Source organism: Stigmatopora nigra, chromosome 6 (genome assembly GCF_051989575.1).
Source record: "Stigmatopora nigra isolate UIUO_SnigA chromosome 6, RoL_Snig_1.1, whole genome shotgun sequence".
NCBI classification, from domain to species: Eukaryota; Metazoa; Chordata; class Actinopteri; order Syngnathiformes; family Syngnathidae; genus Stigmatopora; species Stigmatopora nigra.
Genome location: NC_135513.1, coordinates 9,221,992 through 9,246,485, shown reverse-complemented (window position 1 = coordinate 9,246,485; position 24,494 = coordinate 9,221,992). Strand labels below are relative to the sequence as shown.

At 38.6% G+C, this 24,494-nt stretch overlaps 1 protein-coding gene across 1 annotated transcript; it reads left to right on the top strand.

Moving 5' to 3' along the window:
- The first annotated feature begins 4,644 nt into the window (after positions 1-4,644).
- pcdh10a (protocadherin 10a) lies at positions 4,645-22,709 on the top strand. Its single transcript, XM_077719178.1, is given in 6 exon segments — positions 4,645-6,962; positions 6,964-7,800; positions 9,134-9,192; positions 9,825-9,931; positions 17,929-18,312; positions 20,997-22,709. Coding segments are annotated over 6 exon segments (3,132 nt in total). The 5' UTR covers positions 4,645-5,237; the 3' UTR covers positions 21,017-22,709.
- Positions 22,710-24,494: the final 1,785 nt, after the last annotated feature.

The window sequence follows — 24,494 nt, the reverse complement described above, 5'->3', positions numbered from 1 at the left end:
GATGTTTTGAGGGATTTTCTATGCAAAATGCGTACCCTGACTGCTAACTTGAATAAGTTGTGAACAATGGCAGGTAGGTACACAGAGCCAACAGGTTGCAGTCCCCTAAATAAGTAAGATACGTAAGTAAAAAGGGTCTTGTTATAATTACATGTGGCCATGTTCTTCTGGACTGGTTTACTATTCATTCCCAGGCACTCAATGAAAAACCATGACAACCACAGATCCAGCCAGAAAACCTTATGACCGCCTAAAATAACCAGAAATCAAACTCATTGCCACTAATTCAATGAGAACATAAAGATGAACTGCACTTAGATTTATTTAATGAAGAATTATACTTGTGGATATTATAGAGTTTATTTAGCTAAACCTATGTATGTAAATGTGTTAGTTAGTCCTCATTGAGACAACCCTTTAAAGCAATAAAACATTCATAGTTTCAAATTTCAATTTGGAGAACATGGCAACACATAGGTTCAAATTTCCTAGTATATAGAGTTGGACTCATACAATTCTCTCATTAATGTTCTAAGCTGAATTAAATTGTGATTTGCCAACCACCATCTTTTCCACACCTAAATAGAACAGAGCACCATTTGCAGAAGGTGGCTCATTATTATACTGTTTGCTTAAGAAGCCTCACTCTCCCAACTGAATTATTATAATGCCTCCGTTGAGGGGATTTGAAGCTCATTAGGGGCCATTATACCACACATCATTGTATACTTCTATATGATGATGGACTAACTCGCCCTAGTGTGCATTATACTCCTTGATTTTCACGTACTTAGGTTATAGTTGTGTCTGCTTTAACAGCTTGTTTTTTAAGCCTGCAAGCTCACTAACAAAACACATCATTTGATTAACTTTGACTATTTTTGTTTTGTTTTGCTGACAGCAGACTGATTGTTTTAGGAACAGTAAATATCTAAGATTACCAGGCATAAATCAAGTGATTGACGAGTTATCTTACCTACAACCTCCCTTTCAAACTTATCTGAGTCGGAACCAAACCAATTAACTGCAATTTTTCATCCTAGCAAGTATAGAGAAGTGGATTAAATTGTAACAACATAAATAATACCTGAGACATTACTAAAATTGCAACAGTACGTTTTGTTTTTGTTTTAGGGGAATTCAGTTTGTGCTAATTAGTTATATTACCGGCAAGAAAACTTTTTCCATGCTACTGACACCCACAGTGTCCCCTAATTGACTGCCAACCTTTTGAAGATTTAATTTGGTGGCAAAAGATAGCAGTATGATGGTGATTATGAGGTTAGGGAAATACTGGATTGCAGAGAACAAATGTTATGAACCTTGAATGAAAAAAAATGCTTGAATAAACAAAAACAAGCTCAAACATCTGAAAAAGCCCTAAGGAAAGTAAGCTCATCCTCCAGTTTGAAGTTGAAACGTTTCATACAATAGTTTCCTTGGTCCTTTGATTGCCAGACATACTATCTCTACCACTTGCTCTCTCTTACACATGCAAACATGCACCCCTACATTCACACATATACAGACTAAAAGAAAACAGACTGAATGTACAGTTTCTATCAGGACAAGGATGCTGTATTTAAAGGTTTTTTTTTTTTTTTTTAGTAATTCTAAGTTATTGAAGTTATGTTGGTGTTCCTTCACTCACCGTGTCAGACTGCTTTCCTGCATTTCCTGCATTCCACCACCTTTTTTTATTTCAACTCCACACAATTTAAAAACCCTCAGTCTCCCATGGAGCTTGTTCTCCCATTCACACGGACCATTCTCTCATCCTACCCTAATCTACTGTCCACACTGTCCTTTGAGCCCCATCTATCGCTACTTCCTTCCTACGACCCTTTGCCTTTTCTCACCACCCTTCTCTTTCCATCCATCAGCCTGAGTAATAGCCCCAAGGCCCAGGAGTCACCATTCAGCTGTCTAGGATAGACACTGATCACACACAGTCACTTTGAGCTGAAGGTACAACCATCCATTTGGTACATGCTGCTACCCTGATCTGGGTGCATGACACTCTTTACTAATACTCTCAAGTGCAGACATAAAAAAGAAAGATATGCATGTTTTATCTTTAAGAAACTTTGGTACATCTACTTATAAATGTTTCTACATACGAAATTCTCAAGTTACAAAAGACTTTTGATAAACAAATTATTGTTCCAATACACCAAAACGACATCGAAGTTCCAAAATCTATCAAAACATCAATACATTTCCTGTACTCGTCATTTTATAGTTATATATAGTTGTGTCCTGCTTGTCAATCTCCATAGCCTCTGCTGGCCTCTAATTGTCAATTTCCCAACAACAATTCTCTGTGTTTTGTTTAATTTTATTTTTTATTATCATTCTTTTTGTTTTTCGAGTGTTGTTGAAGCAACTTTGTTCATGATTTAAAATTATTGGTGCAAATGGGGTTTTGTGCGTCGGCCTCACATTTCTGGGGGTCGAGGCTCCGATCCCTGGTGGGTCCTCATTGTGTGACGTTTGCATGTTCTTCTCAAACTTGCGTGGGGTTTCTCTGGGTACTCATCTGGGTAAACATATTTAATGTGTAAAGCAATGGATGGAGCAGTATAAAAGCCACAGGTATACAGATGTATTTGTTGAAGGAATGCTTTTGAACATAATAATTCATTTATTTTATGTCATTCTGCTCTAGGTCATGTCAGCAATTGCTTGCAAGGAATCACTGACAAATGACGACCACCTTCCCTTTTCTATTGATGGACAACTATATATGCGTTCAGTCATGCACCGAATCATAATTAAACAAATTCCGTTGAATTTATCAGAGTTATCTCAACTTTTGACCAACTATATGCTCACATTGCACAAGTATAGCTTGTTATGCCTTTATGTCATGTAGGGGGGCATCTCAGTCAGTGACAACACCCCTAACAAGATTAATTTTGCATTCAACATGTGTCTTGTTTTTTAAGATATCTATGACATTCACAACTACACTCTCCCTACATTTGACAGCTGGCGTCAAACATCATTGAGTTACACCATTAGTCTGAATGGCAGTATGTCCAAAGCTAAAAAAGACTTATGCAATCAAATGGTTTCTAGTCAAACTGGAGGATATGACGAAAGTTAAGTAAAAATATTTCACTGGGCCCTAAAGTATTTATTGTCAGATACAGGAAGCTATGAAATGTTTTTTTTCCCCCTGCTTTTATCTTCTTGCTGTAGAAAAGCCATTAGTGACATATTTTTTACTCTGGGTCAAGTCTGTTACTATCTCGGAAATGTTTTAGTATTTACTTTATGTGCAGTCATCGGAATAAGAACCTTGTTGAAGAAAGAGGATGTTCATGAGTGACAATTCTACGTATAGAACATATTGTATAGATGGGTGGAAAAAAAACATCTATATAAATGTAGGCAGAAAAGATAATCAGCTGTCAAAAGTAAATGAAGTAAATAACATTAGACACTAGGGGGCGACGTTGGTCTCCAAAATAGCCCTGATGGATAGACCGAGAGAGAGAATGAGAGAGAGAGAGGGTGGGGTGGTGGTGGTGTTGGGGGGATTTGTGATAGCCCACTTCAACGTCAGCTCAATTCAGTAACACAGCTCAGACATGGCTGAAAATTCATCTAACGTCTGCTCTTTGTTTCTTCTGACTTGTGTGGCAAGATGCAGAATCGCTGTTTAATCCACTCCACAATTGGAACGTCACTTTGCATTATGGTCGATATTGTTGCACCCCGTCTATTACATTTGGATTTGGAGATTTATGCTAATTAATTTCAATTACACCCCTTTTCATCCTCTTCATGACCGTCTAAAAAAATATGCACAAGCAGGATCTCAACTATGTATGCTCCACCCAGAAACCACCATTTACATGTTTAATATATTCATTGTGTGGATTAAATTAGCACATGATGCAACTCTACATACAGTGAGGGCCAGCATGTGAGGAGTGTTAATGATAAGAAGTAGGAAGATAGGGGAACTAATAGACTCCAAGCTATTAACATCACGGTGGGACTAAAGCAGAATGCTTCATTAAACTGAATTAAAGCAGTCTCTGATGGAATTCCCATGTGGTGACACCCCCCTGTCACCCACCCACCCAAAAAACAACGATGGAAATGTAACTTAGAACAAAACACGTTGAGCCCTTTGCGTGGGCACTGAAGTTCATTTGATAGTTTTTCTTGCAGTCCATTGTTTTCAACAGTGGCCCTTTGCTGTGAACATCTTTATTGACCTATTATCTTGATAGCGTCCAATATCTGACTCATGCATTAGCTTTAGAGCCCTACAAAAACAAGCTGTAATAATTGCATCGCTGGCTGTTGGCAATATTACAACGTCTTTCCTGGCTCTATGTATTAGTTCAACGCAATAGGGATGGCTTTATGATGACCATTATCATTTTAATAAGGGCTGCATTTTTTTTTTTGGACCAATACCACAATTTCCTCGAACATATGGTCTTTATTATCACATTTTCTTAATTTCGCTGAATGTGTTAAAAAAAGATTTTAATTTCTCTGTTACTACCCAGGCCAGGCCTGGAGGACAAGAGGCGAGGAAGAGAAGAGAAGGGGAGCGCAACTGCGCTTAACTGGTTTTGTTGGGAAGCTCCAGTGAGCGCTCTGGCTGGCGTCGCCATGGACCAATCAGGTGGCACTCACAAGATTTGGGGGCTCGCCATTGGCTGCTGCGGAAAGACGCTCCGCGGAAAACCAATTCACCGCTCACACTCGCCTGACAGAAGCCGAGCTGCGAACATCACCCGCTTTCAGCGCACTGAAACACCGATGACATTCATGCAATGAAGTTGAAAGAGGGGGATGACTTCCTATTTATTACAGCCTTATGTTGACATTTTATTTTTGGTCTCACCCCCACCTACTCCCATCTAAGTGCCAGGAATTGTGTGTTTTTGTTTTGTGACTTTTTTAAGAAGAAAAAAGACACGGTTTGTATGCGCAGGAAGTATTGACAATGTATCCTGGCTCCAGCCGGACGCCAAATCTGCAGAATTGATTAAATCGGAAGCACTCGGATCAGATGGCTGTGCTTCAAATGGGTCGTGTCGAAGGAGAGGAATCTCGCAGCCTTCTATCTCTCCATGCATTCTGATTGCCTTTTTTTTGCAAAGAGAAAACTTGAGAAATGCGCTTCGCCTGTCAAAAGTAAGGACCGTCTTTTTTAAACAACTTTTTTCTTTTTTTTTCATCTTGAAGTGCACTTGGAGGCATAAGACATGATTCGATTGCTGTTTCTGGTCTCCGTCCTGGAAGGGGTACACTCTCAGCTTCGGTACTCAGTAGCTGAGGAGCAAGAACCCGGGACAGTGGTCGGTAATATCGCGGAGGATTTGGGGCTGGACATTACTAAACTTTCCGCTCGCCGCTTCCAGACTGTGCCTAGTTCACGGACACCCTACCTGGAAATGAATTTAGAAAACGGTGCGCTTGTGGTTAGAGAGAAAATTGACCGGGAAGAAATCTGTAAACAGACCACCCCGTGCCTCTTGCACTTGGAGGTATTTTTGGAGAACCCACTGGAACTGTTTCGTGTTGAGATTGAAGTAGTCGATATCAACGACAATCCGCCCAGTTTCCCAGAGGCTGATATTTCAGTGGAAATATCTGAGAGCGCCATTCCCGGCACGCGCTTCCCAGTGGAGAACGCATTCGACCCGGACGTGGGCGCAAACGCTCTCAGCACGTATGCCATCACCAGTAATAACAATTTTTACCTGGACGTGCAAACTCAGAGTGACGGGAACAAGTTTGCAGAGTTAGTGCTAGAGAAGCCCCTGGATAGGGAGCAGCAAGCCGTGCATCGCTACGTGCTCACGGCTGTGGATGGAGGCAACCCGCAGCGCACTGGAACCGCCCTGCTCGTCGTCAAAGTTCTCGACTCCAATGACAACGCGCCCACTTTTGACCAGTCCGTCTACACTGTTAGCCTACGGGAGAATTCCCCCATGGGCACCCAAGTCATTCAACTCAACGCCACGGATGTTGATGAGGGCCAAAATGGGGAAATTATTTATTCATTCAGCAACCACAATACTCCCCGGATTAAAGACTTATTCAGCATTGATGCCAGAACTGGCAGGATCGAGGTAGCCGGTGAAGTGGACTATGAAGAGAGCAACACACATCAGATTTATGTGCAGGCTAAAGATTTGGGGGCGAACGCCGTGCCCGCTCACTGCAAAGTGCTTGTCAAACTCGTAGATGTGAACGATAACACGCCTGAAATTGGCTTCAGCACTGTGACTGAGTCCGTGAGCGAGCAGGATGCACCGGGCACCGTGATTGCCCTTTTCAGCGTATCGGATCGAGACTCAGGTGAGAACGGTCTGATGAGCTGCGAGATCCTGGGAGATGTCCCTTTTAAGCTCAAATCATCTTTTAAAAACTATTACACTATTGTGACGGATGGCCCACTAGACCGAGAGATCACAGAGTCCTATACTATTACAGTAGTGGCAAAAGACAAGGGCCAGCCTCCCCTTGCCACCAGCAAATCCATTAAAGTTCACGTCTCTGACGAGAATGACAACGCCCCCCGTTTTACTCAAGTGGTTTATGAAGTGTATGTGACAGAGAATAATGTGCCTGGAGCTTTCATTCACGCCGTGAGTGCTTTAGACCCTGATATTGGGCAGAATGCTCTTATTACTTACTCCATATTGGAGTGTGACATACAGAGCATGTCTGTGGACACTTATGTTTCCATAAATCAAGACACCGGTTACCTTTATGCGCTGCGCTCGTTTGATTATGAGCAACTCAAAGAGTTTAACTTCATGGTCCAGGCAAAGGATTCCGGATCACCTGAGCTCTTCTCTAATGCTACTGTGAATGTCATCATAGTGGACCAAAATGACAACGCCCCAACTGTCATTGCCCCCCTGGGCAAAAATGGCACGGCAAAGGAGCCCCTGCCACGTTCCGCTGAGCCTGGTTACCTCTGAGCCTGGTTACCTGGTAACGCGCGTGGTGGCCATGGATGCAGACGATGGCGAGAACGCTCGAGTGACCTACAGCATCTTGCGGGGCAACGAGCTGGGCACATTTCGTATGGATTGGAGGACAGGAGAGCTGAGGACTGCACGTCGGATCTCTCACAAACGGGACTCTCAGGGGCATTATGACCTGCTAATAGAAGTAAGGGACAACGGGCAGCCCCCTCTCTCATCGTCAGCAAGTGTGAGTGTGATATTAGTGGACAGTGTGGTCGAAGGTCGCGGTGGGGATCGTGGCTCTGCCTCTAAGGCAAAGGAGACCTCTCTTGACCTGACACTCATTTTGATTATAGCTCTTGGCTCCGTGTCCTTTGTTTTTCTGTTGGCTATGATTGTCTTAGCCGTACGTTGTCAAAAGGACAAGAAATTAGACCTGTACACTTGCCTGTTGGCTGGTGACTGTTGCATGTGTTGCGGCTCCTGTTGCAGTAGGCACGCTCGAGGCCGCAAGCAGAAGAAGTTGAGTAAATCCGACATCATGTTGGTTCAGAGTACCAATGTGACATCAGGTGTTGGGCCTGTGGGACAGGTACCTGTGGAGGAATCTGGAGTCGGGAGTGTGGGAGGGGGTTTTGGCTCCCATCATCACCAGAACCAGAACTCCTACTGCTACCAAGTTTGTTTGACACCGGAGTCAGCCAAAACCGATCTGATGTTCCTCAAACCCTGCAGTCCCTCAAGAAATAATGATCCGGATCATACCAACCCGTGTGGCGCCTTAGTTACCGGTTACAGCGACCAACAACCAGACATCATATCCAACGGCAGCATTCTTTCCAGCGAGGTAAGAAGTGATCACTTCATATCCCTTACCATATGCATTGTAATGTTGATATTTAACATGATTATATGCCCCCAATGTCCATTTGTTTCATGTTTTGCTTTTATGCAATGTGAAGCAATAGTCCTCTAAAAGGTGTACATCTGATGGACTCACTGTTACAGCGTGGACTGGATCCTTTATCCTTTTTTCCATCTCATGTGCCTCTTTGGTTTTTATTTATCCAAGTCAGATAAGGCAGACAGACAGAGCTCATGTGTGTATTTGTGCTAACATGACACAAATCTTATAGTCTTTATTATGATAACATGATATATATATATATATATATATATATATATATATATATATATATATATATATATATATATATATATATATATATATATATATATATATATATATATATATATATATATATATATATATATATATATATATATATATATATATACATATATATATATATATATATATATATATATATATATATATATATATATATATATATATATATATATATATATATATATATATATATATATATATATATATATATACATATACATATATATATATATATATATATATATATATATATATATATATATATATATATATATATATATATATATATATATATATATATATATATATATATATATATATATATATATATATATATATATATATATATATATATATATATATATATATATATATATATATATATATATATATATATATATATATATATATATATATATATATATATATATATATATATATATATATATATATATATAGTATGTGTGTGTGCATATTTACTGTATGAATGCGTGTGTGATGTATTTTCTTAGATTCTTAAAAGCAACAAAATGAGAAGGCTATAAGCGAGTTGGTGGCCCCAGTTTGTGCTCAGCTTGTGCATTTTGCACCGAAGAGCTTTGAGGACTTGGGGCTTTTTTGTTTCTTCCAGTATGGCTGGAGTTTTGCCAGACAGCCAGTCATAGTCTTGCCTTTACCGTGATTTAAGTATTCCCTGCACGACCCAGCATGGCAGCAGCGTGAACAAAGGTTGTTCAGTCCTAGCGTAGGCTGGCTCAATCATTTACACATTCAATCGCCTCCTAACCTACTCTCTACTGCTCTCTTCTCACTTTGTCATTAAGTGGATGCGTGTGTGCAAGTGGATGCCTTCACCATTCACACTACTTCTCCAGCATTCATAGTTTTCAACGTATCTATTCTTAGTCCAATTTATTTCTTTAATGATTGTACTGTCCTGTCTGTTTTTAGTTGACGTGACTGGGTTTTGTTTTTATTCATTTTCTAGAATAAACACCAACGTGCAGAACTCAGCTACCTAGTGGACAGACCAAGACGTGTTAACAGGTAGAAAAAAGTACACATTCTATATCGCTTGCTCACACTCACTCAAACAGACACATTTGGATATTAGCATTGTGCTGAGTTAGGCGAACCACATAACCACTTACTATCGAAGGACCACTAGCATGAAGCTGGCCAAAGGGAACCACAGACAATTCACAGATCTATAAAACTGAATATTACACCCATCAGTATTAGTCTTGTGGATTCTACATCATTAATTGTGGCTCTGAGAGGCTACACGTTTCCCAATGTGTCCGTAATGTAGCTCTTCAATTTGGCACCAGTCCCATAACTGGCAGAGCGATGCCTATTAAAGCTCTAAGACTGGATTTCATTACATGCCATGTGTAACATCCAATTTAGAATTGTGATGGCCGCCGTGACGGTATTAATGCATTTATGCGAGTTCTGATTCCTTTCACATTCTCTTTCTCTCGCTCTCTTTCTCTCTCTCTCTCTCTCTCTCTCTCTCTCTCTCTCTCTCTCTCTCTCTCTCTCTCTCTCTCTCTCTCTCTCTCTCTCTCTTTAACTCTCTCTTTCTCTCTTTAACTCTCTCTTTGTATATTTTTCTTTCTTTCTGAGAGATTCCATATTCTCCAGCTGATTAGCTGTATTGTGCCTCTCTTCTTCAGTTCAGCATTCCAAGAAGCAGATATCGTCAGCTCTAAAGACAGTGGTCATGGTGATAGTGAACAAGGCGACAGTGACCACGATGCTACAAACCGGGGCATTTCTGCGGGTAAGTTCTCTTTGACATACACATCTTTCTGAATTATGTGTTTCCACATGATAATTAAGACAGTTCTGGCTGTGCTTTGTTAAGATGGTGTCCATTAATATGAACTTAACCAACTTTAACCCATTATTATATGAATTTAGACAATGCAAGAGAATGGATTGATGAATTCCTGGATATTACTCGTTCTTATATTGACTTCACTGGCCTTTTTATATGTTTTAGTGTTTTTAAAACTCATTTTGTTACCATAACTTACCATATCAGTCATCTTGTTTACCCAAACATTCGATTAGATTAGCAGGTTGTTTATTGATCCAGGCAGAGTCAGACAAGAAAAAAAGGGATAGAAAATTTCATATTGAATTGCCCTTTTCATTTGAGTCTTCTACTCTACACAACTTATATAAGACCTCAGAGAAAGGCTGGAGACTGCCAAATATCACATCAGTGCTGGGAATATCAACTAGATTTCTTTGGATCCGTGTTGAGGACATTGATCAGTAGTGGTCATGTTCTATGACATTTAACATTATTCATTACCTGAGGCAAAACAGACACATCTCTGAGCCACTGATAGTGTAACTCCTTGCTCCGTCTTATCAAACATTTGAGGAAGGTCACCTTGTGTAAACCACAAAGACAATGATTGAAGTTTAAATATTATACTTTGCAGAACTTTTGGAGAGTTCTACACTACAAACCAGGATACCTAACTTGAAGCATGGTGTGATAGTATTGAGATTATTTAATTAGATCTTATTCTCAATACACAGGATTGTTAAATACAGGTTAGGAACCTGATTTAATTACCTGTTTTGTGTTGAATGCTACATGGTAACTAAATGACTGCTCGGAATTGGCTCCAACCATTTAGTTGCATTTTATTTACTCCATATTTGATATCATATGTAAACATTTTATTTATTATATGAAAAATATATATCTTAAGAAAACAGATGAACAGTCATTTGGTAAACATGCATCAATGGTATTTTCAAATGTTCATTGGCAAAAGAGTATTTTAGACAAGGTCAGTCGCTTGTCCTTGGGAAACTGTACGCCGGTAATCAGCATGAGCACCTCCAACTGCTTTGCCCCAGGCTTCTTCATGTGTCCTTTACAAGGCGGCATAACACCAAATTGTTTGTCCACGCTGTTCATCCTTCGCCGGACGGATAAAGAGCCTGGTTTTCCTCAGTGGAAGCTTGGCACGCACTTAGTATGAGGAAGTGCAGCAAATCGACTGGGTTGTTCACATAAATTTAAACATAGATATTCCATCTGGCCAACTGATGCAATTTCAAGAAATATATAAAATTAAAATTGAACTTTCTTATAAAAAACTGAAGTAATGTTACCACATTTTTTGTCACAGCTGACCGAGATAGCCATCCATAATTCATCTTTTTAAATTATCTTTTTAAATGTAATTCCTTGAGTGCCATACCCAGAAATTAAAAGTAAAATTGAATCCGTGCATTTTTTTTAGTGGTGCTCGAAGTAGTGTCGGCGCAACTTAGATGTGCCAATGTGAGGCTTTTATTGGTCCGTTCAGTACTAAGCTCTCTTACCAGCGGGTTCCACATTTAAGCTTGCATGTGAGCAAAGAGCCATATGCCCCCATCAAAAGAAACATTCCTGGCTCACGAGCCATAGGTTCCTGACCCCTGGTCTAGTGTGCAGTGGACCATCACAATTTGTAGGGGCTAGGGACAAAAGCCCATTTAATAGACATTCAACCTATTTATTTTCTGAACTATTAGTATACACAAAATGAGGTCTCTAAACACTTGCGGAAATATCTGCTTGTTGTACCCTTACTACAGTAAAGTACTTATGGCTAAGGCAAGACATATCAACTGTTATCCGTTCTAAAAAAATGATGATTATGATGATGAATTACCATTGTGTTGCAGTCCAGTGTAACACAATTTAACATTTAACTGAATGTTTTTTTTTTTTTTTTTGTGGATTCATGAAATATGAAATGCAAACAGTTGACTCGCCAGCATAATAGCAATATAAACTCAGCTGGACATGTTTGTGCTGATATTATTAAAAAATAAAAATCAATCTTGAGATTCAAGAAATGAAAATCACTTTCCGTTCTGAACTTGGTTGACCTTACTGCCTTATAACTTTGCATCTAAAGTACTCGATAGGTGTCATTTACTTTGTAAACCTCAGTATGACATACTACAATATATGCTTGTCAAATGTGGGCAGTGTTTGTTGGCTAACAAGATTTTGTGCCAATTTCTCACAGAAAATCTGAGAAAAAGAATGCTCCAAATCATCATACGCTTCACATTACTTTTGAATATTTGTCCAGAATTTGTGTGCTTAAACAAATTTGCCAGCGTGTACACACCTAAACGACTATGTGACGCACTTTTGTGGCATGCCGAGTCTCATCCTTCATTCTGTTTCCCCCACACGTTGGTCTCTGCAACACTTGGCTGAGCAGTAATTCATTTCTGAAGCCTTTGCATAGTAATTATCTAAGGGGGTTTGGAAGCAGGTTTTCCTCACAGGACTGCATATCACAATGTCCCTTTTGGTATGTCTCAGGATATTTAAAATCAAGTGAAAAGCATTTGCAGTTGGCATATCATCATCCACACCTGCATTTGCCCCCTGCTCAGCCACTCTTGTGACACTTAGGAAATAAGGCTCTGATGTTGTTTTAAATCAAATGGATTGTGGCTGTGAGGTTATCTCTAGATGCTTTTAAAAAGTGCAAATAGCTTTCCTGAAAGCAGTGTGTCTGGAGTGAAACACTGTTGTGTCAGGCACTGAAGCACAAGTGATTGACTGCCACACCCATTATCTAGCTCACACCGTAATTGAGGTTGTTTTATTCAAATACAGTGTGGTTTTCTTTTTGTATTATGTCCTGTAATATGAAATTGATTACCCTATCCCCCATAAAACACTAACAAAAAACAAAAAACAAAGGCTGCACTGACATGGATGCTCAGATCTGTGAAACGGTGAGGAGAACAAAAATTATCATGATGACATTTTTGCGAGGGAAAAAACGCCATGAAAAATGGGGCAATTAAATCACTGTGGCAAGGGTGTGTAAGATTGATGATTATGAATTAGTAGCAGGCATCATGTTTCCCTGTCAGTGATCTGTCAAAGGCATTTAGCAAACAGGGTTTACTAACCATCTCTGCTCACAGCCAAAAAACATAGATGGAATATATAAAAAAATGTGTGTGTATATATATATATATAAATATATAACCAATCAGCCGTTAGGCCGCCAAGAAAGGCCATATTTGATGAGGTTATTGATGCGTTTATTTTTGTTTTATTCGAAAAATTCCATAGGCGTCTAGGATAGGCCCTATCTAATTTCTGATCTTATATGTGTAAACACGGTTTAAAGAAATGGACAGGTTCATCACCACTGAAAAAAAGGTTTTAATTGAAAATGGTGATTTACATTTTGCAGTAACATGACAAAAGACAGGTTTGTGAAAGTTGTATTGATTTCATTAAAAAAGTATCCAGCACATCTTGCATCGAAATAGCACATAAACCAGAGATCAATAACCAGTGGTCACCAAGAGCCTGTACAGTAAGGTGGGAGATTAATCAACCTGGCAGAGGCATGGGCAAACAGCCATCTCGGCTTTCCATCAAAACACTAACAGCTGCCTCTTTGAGACTCACAACAATTTCTCTGTCTGCCTTTGTTGAGCAGTATGGCAGACATCTTTGCTGTGTTTCTGCCCTGGGATGTCTATAGTTAACCCATCACTGGGCTGCTCCTGCACAGAAGCCTCTCTACTCCCCTATTTTCTTAAACTTCTGTCAAAATATCGACATGCCTTTATTCTTTCTGAAATACAAAATGAATGACCATATATATTAATTCATTTTCCGTACTGCTTATCCTCACAAGTGTTGCGAGGAGTGCTGTGGCCTATCCCAGCCAACTATAGCCAACAGATAGAGACACCCTGAATTGGTTGCCAGCCAACTACACGGCACAATGAAATAGACAACCACACATGCTCACAATCACACCTCCACCGAGTGGGAATCGAACTTAGGATGCCGGTACCAAAGTCAGCCTAATTCTAATCTGAGTACTCACCCACATGCATTCAAACATGTGGGTCTTTCTTCCCCTCATTTCCCCCAGCTCCCACTTTCTGAATATAATTCAGGAAGCACAATTAGTCAAATCATTCCAACATGGGTTTTCACAAATGTGCAGCCATGTAATGAAAAATGAAACACTATGGGGTTTGGGAGTATCTGGAGTCCTGCTGGCTTATTAGAAAGTAGATTGTGTTTGCTTTGTGTACCATTGTTTACCCCTTTGCATTTGTTCAATTTTGCTAGTCGTGTGTGTATATGTAGGTGTATATGCGCATAGGGGTGCATGTGTGTGCATTCGCCTGCCGGATGAGGTCACGATGAGGGAGAGTGCTGTTGGCAGGGACTGTCATTGCCACTCACTGTTTTGGTTGTTGTTTGCTTCCTGCCCGAGGAAGTGAAGGTGCTTCATGAGGATCAACAGCCACTGGGTGTCATGCGCACATGGCCTGCCTGTCTGTTTGTGTCCAAGCATTTACTAACTTGGCATAAGAGTACTTTAAAGCTAGTGTGTTTGCAAACATATGTGTTGATGTCGCAGTTTGTTAAGAGCAAGCTGACAGGCAAAGACCCCTTTCAAGTTGGAGCATCTTTGCACTCTATACTTATCTTCAGCAGAGTACAATGCCCTATTGTCATAGTTTGGGTCAAGCAGGCCAGGCTTATATACTAAATGTTAATAATGTAGCCTCTCTAAACAAAAATGAGATGTCCACCCACATATAAGGATGATCAGTTTTACAGGGTAGATCATTTATGATTCACATCTTAAGTACTGCTTATCCTCACTCACAAAGGTTGTGGAGTTTGCCAGCTGACTATGAACAGACGGGGTAGTCCCTGAACTGGTTGCCAGCCAATTGCAGCATTTCTTTTCCCTTAATGTTTTTTTAGGCAGATTTTTTTGTCTTAGAAAAACAATAAATGCATGTTGTATATTAACTCTCCACTGCACTGCATGTATCTTCCTGTTTCTTCTGTGATGTCGACCTCATTTATATTTGTGGGCTATTTCATTCTCCATCTGTGTTTTCTGTGGTCCTTCCCTCCTTTCCTTATGGCTCCTGCAGCTTTGCTGCCCTGAAAATCTCTCACTCCCGCTTCTGTTTGGCATGCTCTTTTGATTGTCTGGGAGCCTTGTGTCTCATCTGACTTCACGGTCACAGTAGTCACATGGCTTGCCTGCTCCCCATGCGTCCTGAATTAGTAGCATTATCATACCCACCCAAACACAGGGGCCGACCACTGCTATGACCAGTTGATAGTGTTATCTACTTAAGAAGAAATGTCATTAAAAGTTGGAATTAGATTCACATGACACTCATATGACCCATTTAATTTAAATTTGTGTCACATTTTTCCATAAGCGATTTCAACATCAAATCTACTAGAATGCCTTGAGCAGCAAGATAAATTGCAACTTAAAATAAGTATCTCTTCTACATACGTACAAACATATACATAGTAAATAATACAAAAATGAGCAGTGCAATGTTAAATAATCAAGCCCACACATTCATTATTCAAACTGTTTTTAGAGTTTAAGCAATTTGTACTGATAGCTGAGAAGATGGGTTGTGCCCATCCTGGTTAACTTAGTTTTCTTAAGACGTTGTGTTTTAAAAATGTGTTCTGGCATTCTAAATTCCAATCCAGCAATATTAGATGCTGCACAATACCCTGTAAGGAATTCTTTTTTAGGGTTAGGGTTACCCTCTTTTTAAGGCAAGGTTCACATATCGTCTGACAATTCTTTAATTAAATATATTATTTATTAGTCATTACTATGTTGCAAATAAATGGAAATAAATGCTTTACAAACACTCAACAGAAGCAATTGTTTTGAGCCCCATTTGAAATAATATTACTACTGTCTGTTAGAAAATAATTTGTTCTGATAATCGTTTCATCAAAGTGAGGTAAAATGCTTAAATTGGGTCGTATTGTTGGTATTTGTGTGCCCAATTTAAGCTGTAATCTTTGCAATTTGGGTTCAAATTGGGTTCTATTCTTAGTATTTGTGTGCCCATCTTAAGTAATAATTTAAAATGCAACAGCAATATTTTTGTCTATTGTTGTTATTGAACATGAGCCACACAGTGATTATAAGATTCTTATTCTAAATCTTGTACAATAACTGAAATATTATGTTTGAAATCGGAAGAAAAAAATAATGACATATTAATGAATTATAAAGTTAGGGTCAGGTAAATCATTAACGAACAAATGGCATCGCTGCTAATGCAAAAACCCACAACATCATATATGGTAAAATGAGAAACAAAAAACTGGCTTATGCAGAACATGATGCCAAAATATTCTCACCTCACCAATGATGATAAGGCTGTGCTTTCCTTATCTTTTCCTTTTCGTTTATTTTTAACAGTACGAACTGTTTAAGGGAGATCATTTTGCTGTGATAGACACAAAGCACAAAAAGAGCAGCAGTATGCTGTCAAAGTAAACATAAGTGAAATAAAACATTTGATAAATTGCATTCATGACATGTCCCACTTTCTTTGCTTTTTCTTTGTTCAGAGTGGGTAAATATAATTCACAGTAAATTGGTCAGGCTTTAGTCAGATTCATGCTTCTCCCTTAGAAATAAAAAGGGGTCAACAGAAAAACACAATCTGGCAACGTTACCAAAGGAAAGTCGTAATGATTCATTCATTCATTTTCTCAACCGCTTATTCGCACAAAGTTTACATGGGGGTGCTGGAGCCTATCCCAGCTGACAACCAATCACGCTCACACATACACCTAAAGGCAATTTAGATTGTCCAACCAGCCTACCAAGCATTTTTTCGGAATGTGGGAAGAAACCGGAGCACCCGGAGAAAACCCACACAAGCCTGGGGAGAACAGGCAATATCCATGCAGGAGGAACAGCCTGGGATCAAAACCAGGACTCGCTACTCACTCAACCGCCAAGCCACTTTGTCATGATGATATTTTCTACACAATATTTCAAGCTACTTTCAATAGATGGGGGTTGTTTTCAAATATCCTGCATTTCGAAGACTTTACAGGAATTTATCTTATGATAGAACTATATATTTTTTATGCACTGTGTTATAACACCGTATTAATAAGTACTAGATAGTACTAGTGCCATTGTTCCAAGGGTGTATTTCAGCAACTGCCGGCTCTTTGATGATGAGGTAGTTTGGCCTCTGGGGGGAAGGAAAATGGAGGGGTTGGGAATTGTACACTTTTCTTTTGCTCACTATTCCTTTGCCCCCCTTCTTTCTGATATAAGCCCTCAGTCTTCTTTGAAAACACAATTCCATTGCTTTTCCACATTTCACCAGCTACAGGGGAAAACACGAAGAAACACAAATCCAATCTGCACAGGAGAGAATTGGCTGCAGGCTGTAATTATTATGACGACTCTTTTCATGTTTCCTTTTCCTCATTTTTTCCCTTTTATAATCTTGTGCATTCACTTACCCTCCACCCCCTCCTTTTATTCTCTCTAAGAGTGTAATTAACATAACTTAAATCCCTTTCATGCCTCTTCTATTATATCATTCCCCATGTTAATTTATCTTTTCATATAAATGTTTTGTTTTTGGCAGTAACCCTACATCAATTACAGAGTGTCTGGTTGTATAGTGATGATTGACATTGAAGTGCAATTCAGCAGTCAAGTGAATATTTTGTTGCTTTTTATCTCACATTTCTTGGGATAATTGTTGCTTTTGTTGACGTTTGATGGCTCAGTTATGTGTTTTAAGATGTTGATGTTTGAAGGGGTAATATCTTTTAAACATTTTACCTTGCTAACACATTTCTTACAAATTATCAACATTGGGGCCACCATTACCCATTCAAATCCTTACAGTCTTACATTTGTATTTCCACTGATCTGACTGCAGGTGCTGATCTGTTCTCCAACTGCACAGAAGAGTGCAAAGCCCTGGGCCATTCTGACCGCTGCTGGATGCCTTCCTTTGTCCAATCTGATGGACGCCAGGGGCCAGATTACCGCAGCAACCTCCATGTCCCCGGAATGGATGCTACACTCCCAGACACTGAGGTACCCTCCTCTGTCAACCTCTCCGACCAAGTCGCCCTGACATCGTCCACCACTTCGTCCAACGATAGGTCATTCTTCACCTTTGGCAAGGATGGTCAAAGGTCACAGTCACACAACAGCCTTCACCATCACCTTCATCCGCCACAGCAGCAATACAGCTCCAACACTCTAGAGAGGAAAGAGTATGATAGGGGGACCCTTCCTTACAAATCACCTTTTTTGTGTGAGTATCAATATGAGAAATCCCTAGGACCCTTGGACTTTGGTCCAGTCCAGTACAGATATTAAGGGAGGGTTTTCTCAATACGCCTCTGTCTGATTTGGACTATATAAACTTTTAGGTCTCCTTTTTTATTTACATAAGGAGCTTCAAAGAGCAACTTTAGTATGCTCTATTGAAATTTGTAATTTATTGTTTTTGTCAAATGTAAATTGTAATCCAAACACTGCTTACTCTCCCTTTGTCCAAAATTCACTGAAGTAGACGGCCCCACTAATTGTTTGTAATTATGTGACAAAAATAAATCATATCAGATCACTCCTTCCAGATGAATCTCCTGAGGACTATTTGTGTCCCTCTACAGCTTTGTGAATTTCCCCTGTCAAATCCTTTGCCAAACTCTCTTTTTTTTATCTGGTGCACTGCTCATTTAAGTAAAGGTCATCAACATCAAACTCACCTCATGTTTTTATTTATTTCATCACCACTCATGTACATCTGAATATTGTTTGTAGTTTAAAACATGATTAGAATTCACGGGATTCTTGGAATGGTTGTATTTTATGACAAACAATGCTCAGAAAAAAAAATCTTCAGCGAGAAAAGTTGAGCCGCATTCATCATATTGATATCATTTGGAACATAAAAGAGAATTTCCAGCTCTAAAGTGTTCTCCAGCATTCATTAGGAGACAATAACAAATCCTTTCCATGCTCCCACATAGCATGAATAATTTATTAGCTCTAAGAGTAGGGAATTGATTCGAAATACACATCAGTGGCGGGGTCATTTCCAATCAAGTCATGAACATGTACGCAAACATTCTCCATGAAACTGCATGCTGACTGTTGGTTGTCTCTAAGGTAAAGAATTGCATTTTTTTTGTCCTGGCAAACTGTGCTAAGCCATTTCTCTCCTGAACAATAATTATCTGTGTTGAAAAATGATTGCTATTTTGCCTTTAGCTGCCAAAGCACCCTGAAAAATTAAAAATGATCGCGATGAAAATAGGACATATTTAACTTTGTACAAAACAATTTGTGATAATGTGGCAAATTTATTATTTCACTTGTTTTTTTACCTAAATCAAAGCTTCTCAAATAGTGAGGCGTGCACCCCTTGGGGGGCAAAATGAAATGCCTGGGAGCATAAAACTTAGAAATACAAACTTTTTTTTACTAGAATATAGAGTAAATGCACATTTATTCAGTGGATGTTCCCTGTCATATTTCGCACAGCGAGTTCAACAATGAAGAAGAACAAACAGTACAGAGCAGAATTATCCAGCCAGTCATGCTTACCCACTAACTGAATTTTGGCTTTTCCCTTTAGGGGTCATCACAGCAAAATAGCACGGAAAAGTATTTGTCAGTGATGCATAGAAAGGCAGAGAGCAACACAAATAGTGAGTCAAACATAAGTTAGCTGAAAGCCATAAGGAGGAAATATGATGAAGCAGATGTAGCACTTGGCTTTACTGTTATTTCGGTGAGAGATAAAAAAAAAGACTGGTATGTTAGAGTTAAGTATTAGATTGCCACAGTAAATAAATGAAAACCACTGACCTAAAGTAACCTGAAGATTTCATCTTCATATAATGTTCGAGTGTGACAAATCAAATGTTTAAGTCATCGTACGTTTGTTTTAACTGAATTTAAATGTTATTCATCCGCTATACCGGCTTATCTCGCAACTGTGACAGAGGTGCTGTTGAATCCCTATCACACTAGGAAGCAGAATTGGTTGCCAGCCAATCACATGCCACGTAAAGATAAAAAAGAAAATCATTCACACACAAACTCATACCTAATGTTTTTGGGATGTGGGAGGATATCGGAGTATCATGAGAAAACCTACACGGTCATGGGAAGAGCATGCAAATTCCACACAGAAAACACAAACTCTGGAATGAAGACTGGGCTTGAGACTAATCCTCAACTACATGTTTTTTTTCTATCTTTATCTATGACCCAAGACAGCCAGTTATGTTTTTTTTAGGCTATAGTTATCTGAATTACTGTTATGTTAACAGATGCCTATATAGCCTGTTGTTCTCCATTTTACTATTGTTACTTTAACGTATAATTCTTCTTGGTTTCTCATCAAATTTGGCTAGTGCGACTTGTGCTCAGTAGCAACTTAAAGTTCCATATTTTTCCAAGTATAATTGGATACAGTCCTCATGTGTCATATGCTGCCCACATTTGCCGAAAAAAATGACATAAAATTATCTGCATAGTAATTGAAATTGTATAAGGTGATTAAAAGAAATAGTAATTCTGGCTTATTTGATTAGTCAGGTGTCATGTAGAGCAGTACTCATACATACAATTACTCATGCAGGTGAAAACAAAGTGGGACAGTTTAAAATGTGCATAAAATTCAAACTATTATGTCCACATAAAACTTACTCTTAATGAAGTTGGGTATTGTGTACTAAGCCAAGTGACTAATTAAAAAGTACAACACAAAAAACAATGCATTTTGTCTGCGATTGCCTGGCAACCAGTTCAGGGTGTACCCATTGTTTACAAGGATAGTGGAGGACAGTTTATGGTGTATATAGTATTTCTTTGTCGAGAGTCCTTCATTGTCTGTATACTTCATCGAGCTTTATTTGAGCCGTTACTAAAAAGTCACTTGGGAAATGGTGTCATTTGTCTTAATGACTGTTTTCTGTCTTACAGCCCACAAGAGGATTTGCTAGCTCATTCCATGTGGACCTGTCAGAGACAGCGTGAAGTTCAGTAATAGACCGCCAACACTGATGATAGAGACCTCAAACTAAAACTAAATAAACAAAAAGCTGGACAACAATAACCCTGGATAAATGCCATTTTCTTGGGTGGCAAGCAATAGCAAAGCCTTGGCTTTGGTTGCCAAAAAGAGAAGAATTAAATTCTGAGTAGCTGTCAACCTTTCATTTTCTGAGGAGCATTCCAAGGCCTTATTCCTCTCAGCAGGACTGAGATCAGGGCATGAAACACTCTTTTGACGTCGTTACGATTTTTCAAATAATGAAAAGAGAAGTGAAAAGGGAATACAAAAGACCATGAAGGACCTGCTCATTCACAGAGATGGTTTTGGACTCGGAAGAGCTGTGTGTGTGCCTGTTTACGTACATGTGGAGTTATCAACCTGTACCAGCGCCATGTGAAGCCCTTTAGTGACTTCTATTGTCACCAATAGGCTAACTGTATAGAGACTACATTAGTATATACTGTACAATGAGTGACATATATTGTAAAAGAGAGCCAGCGATGCGATACAGGTATTTTAATGACAGGGAGAAAAGGACACAAAGAATTGAATACAAAACCTGAATTTCAGTTTTTTCCTTTTTTTTCTTTCTTTTGTTTCACTGTCTTTAAATCTTATTTTATTTCACTTGTTTCTGTGTGGTTAACGTGTGAAGAAATATAGATGCAAACTGTACATTTTGCAACATATGGTGGCAAACAGCAATGTGTTCAGGCATATTCTAGGTTGCTTTTTCCTACAGAAAATGAGATGAAACATCATGTTAACTATTAAGAAAAGGTGTTAATGTATGAACAAGTGATGATTCATGGAAGTGAAGTGATGGATTACCAGGATTTTTTTCTTTTTTTTAACATTCTCGGCCTATACATAAACAATCAAACACTTTCAGTGCTTTCTATCGTGTGACATGTGTTTATTGTGCTATTTTATAAAGCTTTTAAATCAATATGACTCTATACATATATGAATCTCTCTCTTTATATATATATCTATATATCTATATACGAAACTATATACAAACGTAAAGTTCTGTTTTTCCAAAAACTGTAATTATTGGTTTCTACACCTTAGTCATTAAAAAATTCCAAGTGCTTCAAAATAAAGGGTTGCTCTGATTGGAAAAGAGAAATACTAAAAAATTTAAAAACACAAATAAATAAATAAATAATAATTACAATAAAAAGCAAACTCTGTTCACGCCAACCAAGGATTGGTTGACATTCTCTTTTGATTTTGATTTTTAACGTGTCAAAGAGCTATTGGTTGGCTGTGTATTTTTAGCTCGGTATATGCTCATGTACAGGAAGGGGAGGGGTTATTATTGCTGAGCTATATTTCAAAGATTTTACAATCATATGCTCACAAACACGCACGCGTGCGCACGAGCTCATACACAGGGGTCAAGTAATAAATAAACTGTGTCATTGAAGTTCTTTAAAGTGTTTTTTGTCGGTAATAATTTTACGAGAAGTCTACTGGGAAACCTGCTCTTTTCTTGGTTTTATTACTGAACGCCTTTCCTGTTCTTACTTTTATTTTTAGTGCTTGCATATTCACTAGACACCAAGTTGACACCCTAATGAATCATGTGGACTTTCTGCTTGACTTTCATATAATAAAAAGCGAGGGAAAATGTGTCATAATGCCTATCATTCAAAATATGTGTTTATCTCCCAAAACTTTCCCATCCTCTCCTTTCATTCCAATATGATTCTCACATGGTGTCGCAGATGTTCAAAAGAAAGAGTTCTTGAATCCAGGATGATTGGAAGTGGTGGATGTTTCTGTCATTTGACTGACTAAAGACAGAGATGAATCTGTTTGTGCTCGTCACAAGCCTGCCTTCTTTTAGAGGCAGAGATTCATGTGACTGCGTCATGTGTCTGATCTGGTGGTTTCTTGCATGACTGGATGGCCTTTAGGCTTTTGATTAGCACTACATCCAGAGTCATTCTATCAAAAAATAATGGATTAAAGTGAAGAGTGAGAGCTTAAAACAAGAAAAATGGTTAGATATCATAAATGTAGAAATACAGGGATTCATAATTCACTCTTATTATTATAGTTATTTACTCATGCTAAGCCATATGCTGTATTAAGTGAAATGTATTTTTTTTTATTCCACACGAATGTCTGCAAGGTAAATGTGATATAAATGAACATTGTTAAGGAGCAAGATTATCTTTCCTGTTTGTGCAATTCCTAGAAAAATAGAAGTTGGCTTCAACTTGTGGTGAACAAAGAAAAACAGCCCAATAAGGTCATTTGATGTGCTTGTTATGTAAAGTAATGATTTTTCATCATGATCATCATTATTCATTCATCTTCCATACTGCGTATTCTCACAAAGGTCGTGGAGGGTGCTGTAGCCCATCACAGCCATCCACAACCAGGAAGGCAGGCGACCACTGAATTGGTGACCAGCCAATTGCAGTGCACAATGATAAAAACAACCAATCACACTCACAATCATACCGGCACCGTGTGGGAATTTAACCGAGAATACCCACGCCAAAGTCAGCTGGAAGAACCACTGCACCATTGGGTGACCCATCATTATTATTATCATTACTATCGATGATGATTATTATAATTATTATTACGATTATTATTATCATTGTTGTTGTTTTTATTATTATTGCTATTCTTATTATTTTTGTAGCAGTAGTGGTATCAGTATATTTGTAATATTTTACATAGACACAATTGTATGCTTTTAAATTTGTGGGTAGTGTTTAGAAAAAGCATTACCATGTCCCACTGGGACTTCTTCATAGTTTAAGAAGCAAAAATGCATGGTCGGGTGAGTTTGAGTGAGACCTTGAAACCCTTTGAGATTAATTAGAGAATTTTTGCCATGCTCTCAAGGCATTTTTATTTCTGTTTTAGAAACACAAAATGCCGTGCGCGCCTTAATTTCATCCATTAGAGAGGAAAATTGAATTAATTAAATCAGAAGCATATGAATGTTCAATTTGCATTCTCATATTACGTGCATCTCATAGACTATATTCCATTAATAGTGAAGATTATCAATATTGAAAACCGGAAGCATTTTACAGGAGTCAGGAATAAACGTGACTCTTTTATTTAGAAAACAAAAACAGAAATATCAGTCTAAAACACATTTGACAAGGCTTGGGTGAAGGCATTGGTGATCATGGGCAGGCAAAGGTCAAATCTTTGGGAATAAGCAGAATGAAAAACGCTGATGAGGTTTCTAACAGAAGGGAAAGTAAAGCTGATGGGTTCGAATAGGTAAGAAAATTACTCGACGGGAAGGAGATGTGAAGACGCAAACTATTATCAAAAAAAGAAGACTACCTGACAAACAACAGAAGATAGTATAATCAGAAATGCACAAAAGAGGGGTCACGCTGAAACAAGTACCATATTTTTAGATACGATACTCTTGAAACCCT